The following is a 12,970-nucleotide window of genomic DNA, read 5'->3' on the forward strand; positions in this document are numbered from 1 at the left end:
TTGTATAAAGCTGATATTTGTGTGGTCCATCATTCATGACTTTGTGACCTTATCAACAGTTTCGATGACAAATAAACATTCCTGTGGTTCCCAAGAAGTCTAATGGTGGGCGTTCAATCGCCACTGTTTCCTGTGGTGTGGTCCTCTTAAAATTTGGATCTACTGCGCATTTTTTAGATTGTACCCTAAAATTATCTGGCGAAACAGATGGACGGCATGGATATAAAAATAAATAAATTACAGTGGGCGCCACAGTCGGAAACGGATTGGCTACTCCCCTGCCACCAGCCAATGGCTGATGGTCGGTGCTACGTGGGCCCCACCATGATGTAAGTGTTTCATCAATTCCTTCCATCTATTTTTCTAGGTCATTTTATGGTATTACGCAAAAAATTAGTTATATCCCAATCTCAAGTGGACCACATTACAGGAAACAGTGTTGAATGAACGTCAGCCATTAAAAACTTTTTGGGGCCCATAAAAGTATTGGATCAAGCTAATCTTTTTCTTTTTTTTTTTCCTTCATCCTAGTCTTTATGACCTAATCAACAGATTGGATGTCAAATAAACAGTACAGTGGGCCTTAGTGGGATTTAAATGATGGATATCCATCACTATTGTTTTCCTGTGGTGTGGCTCATCTCTCTGGCCCCGCCAATCAAATCTCCCCACGTCACCACACTACCGCTGAGACTTCTGGTAAAGTAAAGTAAGTTCATCCAAGGTGGGGACCACGAGATAAACGGTTTGGATGATGGAACCATGGTCCCACCCACTCGGACAAACTGAAGGGCCGAGGATAAAATCCACATCCTCGGACATGAAGCTGCTTCTTACAAAAGCACCCCCACCCTGTTTTGCAGCTCTGCTCTCATACGCCAGGGAGACGATGGAGGATTCAAAGAAGAGAAAGCTTGAAGAAACGGGCAACGGGCAGCCTTCTTCCCTACCATCAGAAGAACACTTGCGATTGCTCTTAGATCCCCTCAGAAAAGACCAGCTTCTCGATCTCCTTGTCAAGCTGTAAGATTTTCCAACAACAACTGACGAAAATGCCACCCCTTTCTAGTCTTATTTTCTATTTTAGAATTCTGGGCCTCTTTTATTCTGTAGAAATTCATGGGTCCGAACTCTTTGATATTTCTCTCTCATTTCGAATGTTTCAATACCGTGTAGGGTTTTTTTTCTTGCCGTTTCTTGGTACATATTTTAGGTGATTTTTTTTTTTCAGTATTTTCTGTAAATAATGAATACACACACACACACACACACACACACACACACACACATTGGATTTGGTTAAAATTGATAGTTTTCAATTTCTTCTTGAACACCTTTTTATTTTATTTTTATTTTTTTAAGGGTGTGTTTGGTTGCACCAAATATCATGATAACTTGGATCAAGCTAGACTGATTAATCACGAAATTTCATGATATTTGGTGCATCCAAACACACCTTTATGTATTAAAGATAAATCTGCCAATTACGCGAAATGGGCATGTTGCGAGTATGAATTTGGCATCAGGTGTCGGGTAAATCAGGAACAAGAACATATGAATTCTTATAACTGGAAGATTATAGTCTATAGCAAGAAGAGCGAGGGAGTTAGGGGTTGTTTGGAGCCTGGAAAGGTACATCCTGGGAAAAAAATACCCTTTGTTGGAATTGAATTCAAAAGGAATACAGTTCCAGCAAAAGGGCATTTTTGAATTCCTGTTGGGTGGGCAGTCTGCAAATTCCTGAGAATTGAAAACACTCCCAATGGTCATCTTTTTCAAAAAATCTCTATTTAAGAGAGTGCTGCACACTCCTTTCTTAATGTTTCTCTCTCTTGTTCCCTCCACCCAGCCCATTTATGAAATCCGCCCTGGTGGGTGTCTCCGCTTGCAACTGTCCTCCATGGAAACCAGATCTTTTCTTCTTTTGAATGATGACGGCCTTGATGATGCGACAAAATTACTGGGCTCACTTTTGTGGGCCACCCGATGATTAGAATTGCCTAATTTTTGGGTCAAGGCTATCTTGTATCTTGCTATGGGTCCATCGTAATGATTGTCTTACATATTGCACATGTGTGTCTTGTTGGCACTGCTGATAGAATTCACTTCTCTCCCTCCTTTGAATATACATTGTGGAATTCTTGGAAATTGTATTCATTAAAATAAAAGAATTCTCGGCTCCCGGGATAGGAACATAGTTTCTGGATTCCACAATCAAATTCCAGGTTGCCAAACATGACTGGCATAATCAAATACTCAGGATTTTGTATCTTGGAATTGAATTCTTAAGTAATTCCCAAATTCCAAGTTGCCAACAACTTCTTAGCTGAAAAGAGTTTGTTTCTTCTCAAAGTAGGAAGTGTTTGAGTCTGAAATTATAAGAAGAATAGTATTCATATTTCCTGTATAAGGAGTTCTATTTGAAATAGGATGTTTATCTTGATAATTTGGGTGATCAGTGATTTTTCATTTCCAATGGTAGATAAGCGATTCAAAATAGGAGCAAGCGTCATGTGCCCTCTCCACATGCAACCTTTATACGCAGCATGCCAATCTAGCAACTGTGTGGGACATTTAATGATGGCACACAAGGTGGTCCCCACATTGAAGATAATTATATGCAACAATCAGGCTGGTACTAGGCTCATCAGGTGGACACACCCAATGGAGGAGTCTTATCAAATCAGTTACAACAACAGCCCCTAATTGCATGAGTGGTGTATTGGTGTAAATGGTGTAAATGGTGTAGTGGTGTAGGTGTGCTTAAAGTAGTTTCCTAATAACATGGAAGTGGTGTAAATGGTGTAAGTGTACTTCAGGTAGTTTCCTAACTATATGTTAGTGGTGTTAGTGGTGTAGGTGTGCTTCAGGTAATTTCCTAACTATATGTAAGTGGTGTAGATGTCTTTTGGTAGTTTTCTAACTAAATGTAACTACTTTAGGTAATTTATAAATACAGAATAACTCTCAAGGCTCATAGCACTGAGCTAGAGAATTCTCAAATGTATCTTGATTTTCTTCTCGGTATTAGAGCTTTAAAAAAAACTTGACAGATTCAATTGATCCTGTTGGCACCCAAGGGAGATTGACTTTTGATGGTAGTTGTTGACTCCATTGATCATGAGAGAGAATCTAACTATGTTTCGTTGACACTAAATTCAACGAGTTTTTTGCTGTGGAAAACCCAACTAATCTCCAGAGTATGTGTAGGGAGTTGTTGATGGAGAATACCCCATTCTGGACAGAGATTCTCTCTTCTGATGGTAAGAGTGAAATCCCAAATCCAGACTACATCGCTTGGAGAAGGTTAGATCCAAAAGTGAAAGGACGGATTACAAGCACTCTTTCAGAAGAAGCCCTGCGACTGGTGGTTGTACTAGAAATCTCTACTGATGTTTGGAGGTGCCTTGAGAGCACCTATGCTGGAGTATCGCAAGCCCATGAGTTACAACTCACTCAACAACTCCAAAGTATCTAAAAAAGTGACTCCTCTCTGTCTGATTACATCAGCAGATTTAAAGGTATCTGTGATGAATGACAATCTAGTAGTGTATATAGGGAAACCTATAGATGACTAGACGAAGATTTTTTTTTTTTTTCCCCACTTTTGTAGGGCCTGGGTCCTCCTCAGTACGAGAACTTCGTTACATCAATGCTGAAATGTCCAGTTTCCTCCTATTTCTGGACTAATTCCCTTGCTTCAGTGTCATGAAATCAGAAATCAGGGACATCAGAATCAGGTTTATTCGAATCAACATCTTGCTTTTGTTGGTCAGTAGTGCAGTTTCAACAACAACAATGGGCAAAACAACGGACAAAATAGAGGCAATTTCTTTGGTCGTGGTTTTGTGCAGTCAGCACAGAACGGTCAAGGAGTAGCAGGGATTCAACTCCTCCGGTCGTGTTTTTTTGCAGTCAACACAGAATGGTCAAGGAGTCTAGGGACAAAATCAGTAAAGGACTAAAGGGGACCACCCCAGCGAAATTTTCACCCTCAAGGCCTCAACAACAACAACAACCTTCTACGCAACAATAAACTTTCAAGCTTGATGATGAATAAAAATGCTAGATTTGTCAGAAAGGTGGGCACAGGGCCCTACGTTGTTGGCACCGATTTCGGTAACGCCTACTACTCTAAAGTATACCCAGATGAAAAGAATGGACATCCAAGTGTCCACATCCATTGTAAAACTTTTGGCTTGCTTTGTAACCTTATAAAGTGAGTTAAAGCACATATCACCAGGGCCTTGAACTCTGCATGCGTCTTCAAATCTAAGGATTAGATTTGTTAATGCTAGTACATTTACAAGTGAATCTAGTCCAAGCATGAGTCTCCTGGTCTAAAGACTTGAATTGATCCACCAATGCAAGTGCCCAGCAGGTCCATCCCCAGGCACTTATTCCCAAGGCACACTTACACTCCTACGTAGGGTAGCGCTAGCGCAATGGCACATTGGCTCGTAGTGGTGCTCAATGGTAGAGACCTTCCATCCCAACTTTTCATTGGTCCCCTCACACAAGATGACCGTATCAATAATAAATATTTATAGATTTGTCCTACAACCTTTTAGGTGGTCATGGTCAAACAAGGCATTGGTTGGGATCCATGGCCTACAACTCTCCCTTGGCATGTCCTGTTGTGTCCAATATCAATTTTCTAAGGACACCCAGAGGAATCCCTCTCTCTAATCCTTACAGATATCGCATTAGTTCAAGTTCGACACACATTAATGAAGCAAATGAAAGAATCTTGCTGAGGTCTAGAACATAAGCATTGGTTTTTCAGGTTACAACTAATACCAATAAGAATACAGCAGCTCATGTCCAACATGGAAGGGAGAAACGGGCTACTAGATGAGCCCATTTCTCCTCCATCAAAATTTCGTGTGGCATCATTTCCCTTTGTGGGAATCGCAGAAGCCATGGGGCCCATCACAATGTCTGTGTGACAACCACTCCATTCATATGCAACAGTTATCAAGTCTAGCTGATTAGATGATTCCCATTGTGATGTCCATGTGACATTTACCCCATCTATCAGAGCAACCGCAATCAAGTCTGGCTGATCAGCTGGTTTCCATATTACATTATCCTCTTTATCCAAGTAACCCGATATGATGAACGTATCTATATGTGTTTGCTTGCATGCCTGCAAGTGTGTGTGTTGGTTATGAGTCTTTGCCCTTGTGACGATGACTTAAAGTGTGTAACTTTGATGGTCACGGTCCAGTCCCAACTGACCTGCTTATTGGCCAATACGTGTTAGTGGGTCCAAAACAGCAGCTCCTCTCCTCCTCCAATAACAACCCATGTGACTACCTGCCGAGATTTATACCATAGCCATTGACTTCTCCCTTATTTCTTCTTGTATTGCTTGGTGTTCATGAGTGTGAGGATGTTGTTGTTCCCAATCATTTGCATGCATCAAGAAAAAAGAGTTTGAATGTTGTTACTGATTGTTTGCTGTGTGAGTTGACTGTCTGTTTGTGCATGTTGTTACTCATGGCTTGCTGCATGGATTGACTGTCTGCATGTGCGTGTCTGAGGCGTGCAGAGGTTCCCAATATCCTTCAGTTGCAGAAGAAATTAGAGGTGTTGCAAGTGCAGACCCTGTTCATCGAAAGCTTTTTGTTCGTGGCTTGGCTTGGGAGACTACTTCAGAAACCCTGTGTGCTGTGAGTGCATTGCTGATTGCCGATTGTGTGCTGGGAGTGCCTGTGGCTGTTGACCTATGAAATAATAACCTAGCCAAATCCTTTTCATCCAAAGAACCCCTCTACTCCATGGACCATCTTTCTTACGTTTGATAGCTATGCTGTCTATGCTATTTGTTTTGAAGTTCAGGAGAAGTTCACTTGGTAGCATTATGCTGAAATTCTTGAAGGTGTTTTGTGGTCCAGGCATTTGCAGGGCATGGAGAAATTGAGGAAGGAGCGGTCATCGTTGACAAGGCAACGGGAAAATCACGCGGGTATGGTTTCATTACTTACCGTCACATGGAATCAACTCAGATGGCATTGAGAGAACCCAGCAAGCTGATTGATGTAAGTAGTATTGTTCATATCCTCTTTATTCTCTTAGCTTTATCATTTTTTAAAAACATTTGGCTGGATGTGCTCTCATTTTCAGATTGATTTTTTGCAATGTCCTAATAACTTTCTTTGCTTGAACCTATGATGTCGATTTGTCAGGTCTTGAAAATTTGTAACAGTTGTGGGAGAAATATGTATTCTTTGGTTTATAATTTCGTAAAATTCATCTGCTTTTCCAATGAAATGCCAATTTGGATACAATCCTACTCCGATGACGAAGAAGTTTTATAGCTAACGAGAGTAAATTGTGATACGTCCAAGCCATCCATCACCATTAGATGGACTTGATTTTTTTGTTGGGCTTGATTTAAAACAGCCCATGCTCAAGATATTTGGGATATTTTGGGGAATCTTTAATGGAGCTTTGTGTCATTCAGTCAATATTAGTTTTCGATTTTGGGAGATTTATGTCTTGAGGGATCTTGAGATTTAGGTCCATACTCTTTATATGTGCGGTATTTTATGATTCTTTTCTTAGTTTTAGAATAATTGAGTGTGTGTGTGTGTGTGCGCGCATGTGCGTGTGTGCGTGTTGCTATTATGGGGACTTTAGCAACGTCCCCAAACCTTTTAAATAATACACTACACAGGACACCCATTCATCAATTGGGACCATAGGGAGTGAGGTACAACGATCGGATGATCCTAACCCTTTGAATGGGGCCAAATTGTTACAAACTGTCCATTGTTTATGATCCACAGATCCCATGGTTAGAATCAGCAAATGAAAGTGGTACTTTGGAATCATAAGCAATAAAAAGTGGGATCTACAAATAGATGTTTCAAGACGATGATTGGCCTAGTTTTTTTCTCCAGTCAATCTCGATTGTCCATTTTTCATGCTATTGATCAAATGTTTAGGACCATCGGATTGGTGTGCTTTTTTCACCATGGCTTTCTCCTGGTTGTATCAATGAATGAGCAGTTTAGGTCCACAATGGGGGTCCCACGTATCATTTAAAATGTTTTGGGATGTTAGCAAAACCCATAAATAGAGATTGCAATAAAAAGGTGTGACTTTACAGAGAGCATTTTCTTGCAGAGGGAGAAAATCCTATAAAAATAAAAATAAAAATCAACCCCTTAAATTATGTTATCTGCAAAAATCCGTTCTTCTCTACTTCATTCTTATTTCACCGTAGATCAAATTGCCATTTTCAGATTGAAATCGCTAATCCTGTTGGTTCATTGAATAAACTAAATAACAGAATGTATCTTTAATCTTGAACCACATCACAGAGATGTGGTATGTCGTGACTTAAAATTCCATCAGGTCATGTGTTTTCTCCAACGAAATCTAGGCCCTGCTTGGTAACCCCTAAAAATGAGTTCATCTCATTTTAGTTAACAGTAATTATGTATTAGAGATCTTGATCTCTAATACATAATTACTGTTAACATGAACTCATTGTGTGTTAGAGATCAAGATTTCTAATACTTTTAACTGCTGTTAGCTAAAATGAGATATGCTCATTTTTTAGGGATCTACCAAACAGGGCTTTAGCTATTTTGTGTATGTTTTTTCATCTCTTTCTTTTTTTTTCCTTTTATTTTTCTTCCCCAGCAAAACAAGTCTGCCTTCCCATTCTGAAACCCCGGGTCACAGAAATTCTTATGAGTAAAATATAGCAGATTTATTTTGTTGGTTTTTTTTTTTTTTTTTTTTTAAATCCCTCTTTCCTTGTTCTCCTCAGTGATGACAGTGTATCATCCATGCTTAAATTGAATTTGCATTTTCAGGGTCGCTTGGCTGTTTGTAACCTTGCCTGTGAGGGGCTAAGCAGTGCGTCTGTAACCACAGATCAAGCACAGAGGAAGTTATACATTGGAGGCCTGTCGCCCGATGTCTCAAGTGAGATCTTACTGAATTTCTTCAGCAGGCATGGTGAGATAGAAGAAGGTTCTGTTGCTTATGACAAAGAAACAAACAAATCACGGTACAAAACCATCAGCTCCTTTTCCTTGTTAAAAAGAAAATAAAAGAAGAAAAAGGCAGGCATTCTCATTGCGGTATGATGCTTTATTTTCTCAAAAAACAAAAGAAATCGTTTCCTTTTCCAAATGTCATATGCATTTGTTTTCTGAAAAAGGAAAGGCACTTCCTTTGCACTGTGATGCCTTTTTCTTTTCTTTTCTTTTCTTTTCAAAACCATTCAAATAACCAAATCCCTCTTCTTGATGCTATTTGCAGTGGTTTTGGCTTTGTTACGTACAAGACACTGGAGGCAGCAAAGAAGGCCTTGGATGATCCGAACAAGGTACTCGGGGTAAGTAGTCCATGGCCTCTTTTCCTCCTATGCAGTGATGTTAAAAGGAAACATTATCTGATTACTCTGTACATGAAAGCCGAAAAGTGGCCCATATTTGTTTATTGATGAATTGTGGCACTTATCAGTTAAGCTACTTATAGACCATGACTTGGGGCAACCAAAACCAATAAGCAAGATCCTAAGGCTGCAATTCTCTTAATTTTTTATGAAGCAACTGCAGAATGGTTGACCATGAAAAGCAAACTGTGTAACAATGATAAGGCTATCATTTTATTTGATGATCATAGGTATGTTGTAGAAAATGTACCACAATTGCTCATTCATTAATAGATGCAGTTGTTCAGTAACAAATCACATTTCTTTGCTGAATGATCACATATGTTTCAAACATTCAGTAATTATGCTTATTACAATAAGTTCGAGCTGGTGGGCGGGGTCCACCTTGATGTGCCAGTGCCATCTGAACCCCCCAAGCCAGAATAATCCAGCACAATCCGTAACTCATGAGGGCCATACCAAAGGGACAAAGGGGTTTCTTATGGACATGTGACCTTATCTGAATACATGGAATGCTACTAGTAACCTTATCTGAATACGTGGGATGTTTTTGTTATTTTCAATCTGGGTTTCATGGTGGGATTTTTTTTTTTTTTCAGACGTAGTCTCACGTGATTGTAAACCTGTCTTATGAATTTTTGCGGTTTGCACAAACTTAGAGCTATCAATTCTGACAGTTTGCAGCTTCTGAATCACTGAAGACTGTCGACTGCATTTGGTTGCAGGGGCGGAACATTACAGTGAAGCTCGCTGATTCCCAGAAGGCCAAAGTGGTACAAACACAGATACCAGCGACAATGGTTCCTATTGCCATACCCCTTCCAGCTGGATATGCACAGCCCGGAAAGACGCATGTCGTCAGCACAGCCCCTATTGGTTACTCTGCATACCCTCAGGCCTTGGCAGCATACCCTGCTGCTTACCCAGGCATCACTCCTCAGTACCCACCGCAATCCCAGGTTTCGTATGCGCAGGTTGCTGCCAAGAAAGATCCAGTTGGACTACCCGCTGGTGTGGTCCTTCCAGCTGGAGCACCTGCTGGAATTAGCGGGTATCCATATTACGCTGCAAAACAATAACTAAAGACTTGATTTATCTGGGCATCTCCTGGTAAAGACCACCTTGGCTTTGATTCCCTTCTTTTTGAAGGTATATATGCTGATCAATCACAAGAGACAGCAAGGGGCCTGCTTTTGGTGATATAAACCATCAATCGCGTGCATCCTGTTGGTGGTATTTGCTATGCCTCAATCTCTCCCCAATAAGGTAATCATTTCCATCCAATGAAAATGAACGATGACCAGTGGTCCAAACTTAACGGGTGTTCAATGGATGGTTAAGGATCATCTGATGGGTGAGAATTTTGGGCATATCCCATCTCCATGGGTTCCCCCACATAAGCGATCCGGATCACCAAAAGCTGGTCCCTACATGCACCTCCCCTTTGTTTTTCTGTCTATTGGAGACTAATTTTTGTTTCCTTTGGCAGTGCTGCCGCTTGATGTCGGGAGTTATGCTGTTAGGATTTGGGATGGCAAAGCAGCCATTGGATAGGTGCAACAACTGACTGAAGTGAGAGGTGTAGTTTTGAGTCAGCAGTGAAACTGAAAGTTTTGATATGGAAGATGTATCTATGTACCGAGTTCCAGTTATCTTATATAGCTTAACAGAGTCTTTTCTGAGAAGTAATTTAATAGTAGTGTCATGAAAGCTGTTCTTTTATCAATAGATAGTGTAATGAAAAGGCTATTCTTCTACATGTGGGCATGCAATCTCTTCTATCTTGGTCAGAGTTCTCAATAATCTATCCGTCCATCTGAAATTCCTTGATAAATCTATCCATAAAAAATCTATATCAGATGGTACTTGTATGTGGTTAATTTCATGTTGAGCATGGCCTTTGGTTTTTGAAATGTTGAAACCGTTACAGTCACTGTATAACATTTCGGATCATTTGGGATGCCTGTTACAGAGCTGCATGAAATGGAAGGCCTTGCGACCAGGCAAGCAGATCCATGCACGGATATTCATTGCAGGCATAGGGATGGAGATTGGGTGTCTGAACGCCAAGCTTGTAGGAATGTATGCTGGTTGTGGAGATGTAGCGTCTTCGAGGCTGGTTTTCGAGCAGATGCAAAAACCGACCGCCTTTGCGTGGAACTGGATGATATCTGCTTCTGCTTTTGAGGGGGATTGTGAAAATGCAATCCGCCTCTTTGCACGGATGCAGGAAGCTGGAGCCCTTGCCAACAGATTCACCTATTCGTGTATCTTGAAAGCCTGTGTGGGCCTGTTGGAGATCAAGAAAGGGAAGGAACTTCATGGGGTTATAAACAAAAGAGGATTTGATTCTGATGTTTCCGTGGTGAATGCTCTGATTGACATGTACTGCAAATGTGGGGATCTGGAGGCTGCTCGTCGGCTGTTCGACAGAATGCCTCAGAGAGATGTTGCTTCATGGACATGCATGATATCTGGTTACTTGCAAAGAGGGAAGCTCGAGCAGTCCATGATCCTTTTCAAGAGGATGAAATTGGAGGGGCCAGAACCAAACGAGTTCACTTGGAATGCCATGATTGCAGGTTATGCTCAGAATGGAGACTCTAACAGAGCTTTTGAATTCCTTGCCGAAATGAAGAAAGAAGGATTAGAACCCGATTTGGTTACCTGGAATGCGATGATTGCAGGTTTCAATCAAAACCAACAAGGTGTTAAAGCGCTTGAATTGTTGGGAAAGTTGTTGGCTGCTGGATGTAAACCCAATTCAGTAACTGTAGCTGGCTTGCTCCCCGCATGCGGATTGATAGGCTCACTGCGAAAAGGAAAACAGGTTCATGGCTTGATCTACCGCAGAGGCCTCAAGCTAAATATTTTTACAGTGACGGCTCTTATTGACATGTACTCGAAATGTGGGAGCATTGAAGATGCTAGAAAAGTATTCAAACAGACTATGACCAGGAACCCTGCGGCGTGGAATGCCATGATCAGCTGCTATGGGAAGCACGGACATGTCGATGCCTCGATTCAACTGTTTGTTAAAATGCAAGATGAAGGCGTGCAGGCAAACCAAGTCACATTTACATGCCTGCTTTCTGCTTGCAGCCATGGGGGACTGGTCGAGAAAGGTTTGGAAATTTTCAGGTCTATGAAAGAGATTTATGGGGTGGAGCTGAGCAAAGAGCATTATGCTTGTGTGGTTGATCTCCTTTGCCGTTCAGGGCAGCTCGTTGAGGCTTATGAGCTGGTGAAGAAGATGCCAATGGAAGTGAACGATTCTGTAGTCGGGGCCTTCTTTAATGGGTGCAGAATACATGGGAGGAGTGATCTGGCGAAGGAATTGGCAGAGGAGATATTACAGATGGAGTTGTGGAAGCCTGCAGACTTTGTGCTTCTGTCAAATATCTATGCGGCAGACGGAAAGTGGGAGGGGGTGGAAAAAGTGAGGGAGGTGATGAAGGAAAAGGGAATTTGGAAAAAACCAGGATGCAGCTGGCTTGAAAAGAAGGATGGGTTGGTTGAATTTAGGGTAGGAAAACAGGCTTCCAAGTCTGAAGTTTGGTCTGGACTGGAGATACAGGAGCAAGGGAAATGTGGTTATGATAGGGGTTTTAACCATGGCTGAAAGTACAATTGAGGATGAAATCATTCTTACAAAGCTGCAACTCCAAAGGGGACGGTTCATGCTGAATCTTGTTTTCCTGTGTCTATTTAAAAATGGCATTTTGAGTGTCTGCATTCATATGCTATTGGGTGCCAAAAGAGGGGAACATATTCACCGAGCTGGGAGCTGTATAGAATCTTGGGTTTTTTAACTGCCGCTATGACTGTTGGAAGCCAGGCAGGATGCCTGTGTTTGTCACCTTGATTTGAATTGATGCAATTGCGTAAGAAGCCTTGTTTGTTACGGGGATGCTGCATAAGTCCTGCTGGACCTAAAACCACATCATGGAAGATCGTCCCCAAAATTATAGATGGAAGAGGGCGCCCTGTTTCAATGGTCTGTCTCTTTGAAGACTTCACTCTACTAGAGGCACACTCGAATAGAGTAAAGGCTTTTGCACTTTTTGGTATTTGGATCTGAATGGGAAAAGAAACTGGACTCCCTTTACAAGACTGCAGTGGCTGTTTGGGCAGAAGGATTTGCAAAGTAAACATTAGCCTTATCTGCTATCAAGAGTTTCTGAGCGCTGGATACGAGATAATTGTTGTCTAATGAATCCTAAATTCCTGCTTTCTATCTAAACAAGATCCTTGAAATCATCCTCCATTCAATGATGCTGATGGAAGTAATCATACTTTTTATATATCCACAGTTTGGAATCCTCATATCCAAACACGTCTTGCTACACGAGAAAGAATGACCATTCTTGATTAGTGCATGGCTATTCTTGACTAGATGGGACTACTTATAAGGTGTTGCGAAATGTTCACATACAATATATTCTTTCCTGCCAAAGCACCATCCAACGCCAAAGCATTGGCGCAGTGCAGAAGGTGAGCCACACCATAGAGATCACTTGGGGCAAAATCTGGACCAATTTAGTCACGGGC

The 12,970-nt window shown here is 41.3% G+C and overlaps 1 protein-coding gene across 4 annotated transcripts; it reads left to right on the top strand.

Annotated features, from left to right (window-relative positions):
- The first annotated feature begins 805 nt into the window (after positions 1-805).
- On the top strand, positions 806-12,679 carry LOC131222423 (pentatricopeptide repeat-containing protein At5g59600-like). 4 transcript variants are annotated; one of them, XM_058217477.1, is made up of 7 exons: positions 806-1,023; positions 5,555-5,675; positions 5,901-6,044; positions 7,833-8,029; positions 8,284-8,359; positions 9,097-9,568; positions 9,909-10,201. In XM_058217477.1, exons 1-6 carry the CDS (start codon positions 821-823, stop codon positions 9,496-9,498), a joined length of 1,143 nt encoding a protein of 380 aa, XP_058073460.1. In that variant the 5' UTR covers positions 806-820; the 3' UTR covers positions 9,499-9,568; positions 9,909-10,201. The 4 variants fall into 4 exon arrangements, with proteins under 4 accessions (XP_058073460.1, XP_058073461.1, XP_058073462.1 ...); XM_058217478.1 differs by having other exon boundaries at positions 9,145-9,568; XM_058217479.1 differs by lacking the exon at positions 5,555-5,675 and having other exon boundaries at positions 5,885-6,044.
- The last annotated feature ends 291 nt before the right edge of the window (positions 12,680-12,970 follow it).

The sequence above is a fragment of the Magnolia sinica genome, chromosome 13 (genome assembly GCF_029962835.1).
Source record: "Magnolia sinica isolate HGM2019 chromosome 13, MsV1, whole genome shotgun sequence".
In the NCBI taxonomy this organism is placed as follows: Eukaryota; Viridiplantae; Streptophyta; class Magnoliopsida; order Magnoliales; family Magnoliaceae; genus Magnolia; species Magnolia sinica.

Coding starts and splice junctions, on each gene's coding strand:
- LOC131222423 (XM_058217476.1), top strand. CDS start 10,332: ATGTTGAAACCGTTACAGTCACTGTATAACATTTCGGATCATTTGGGA.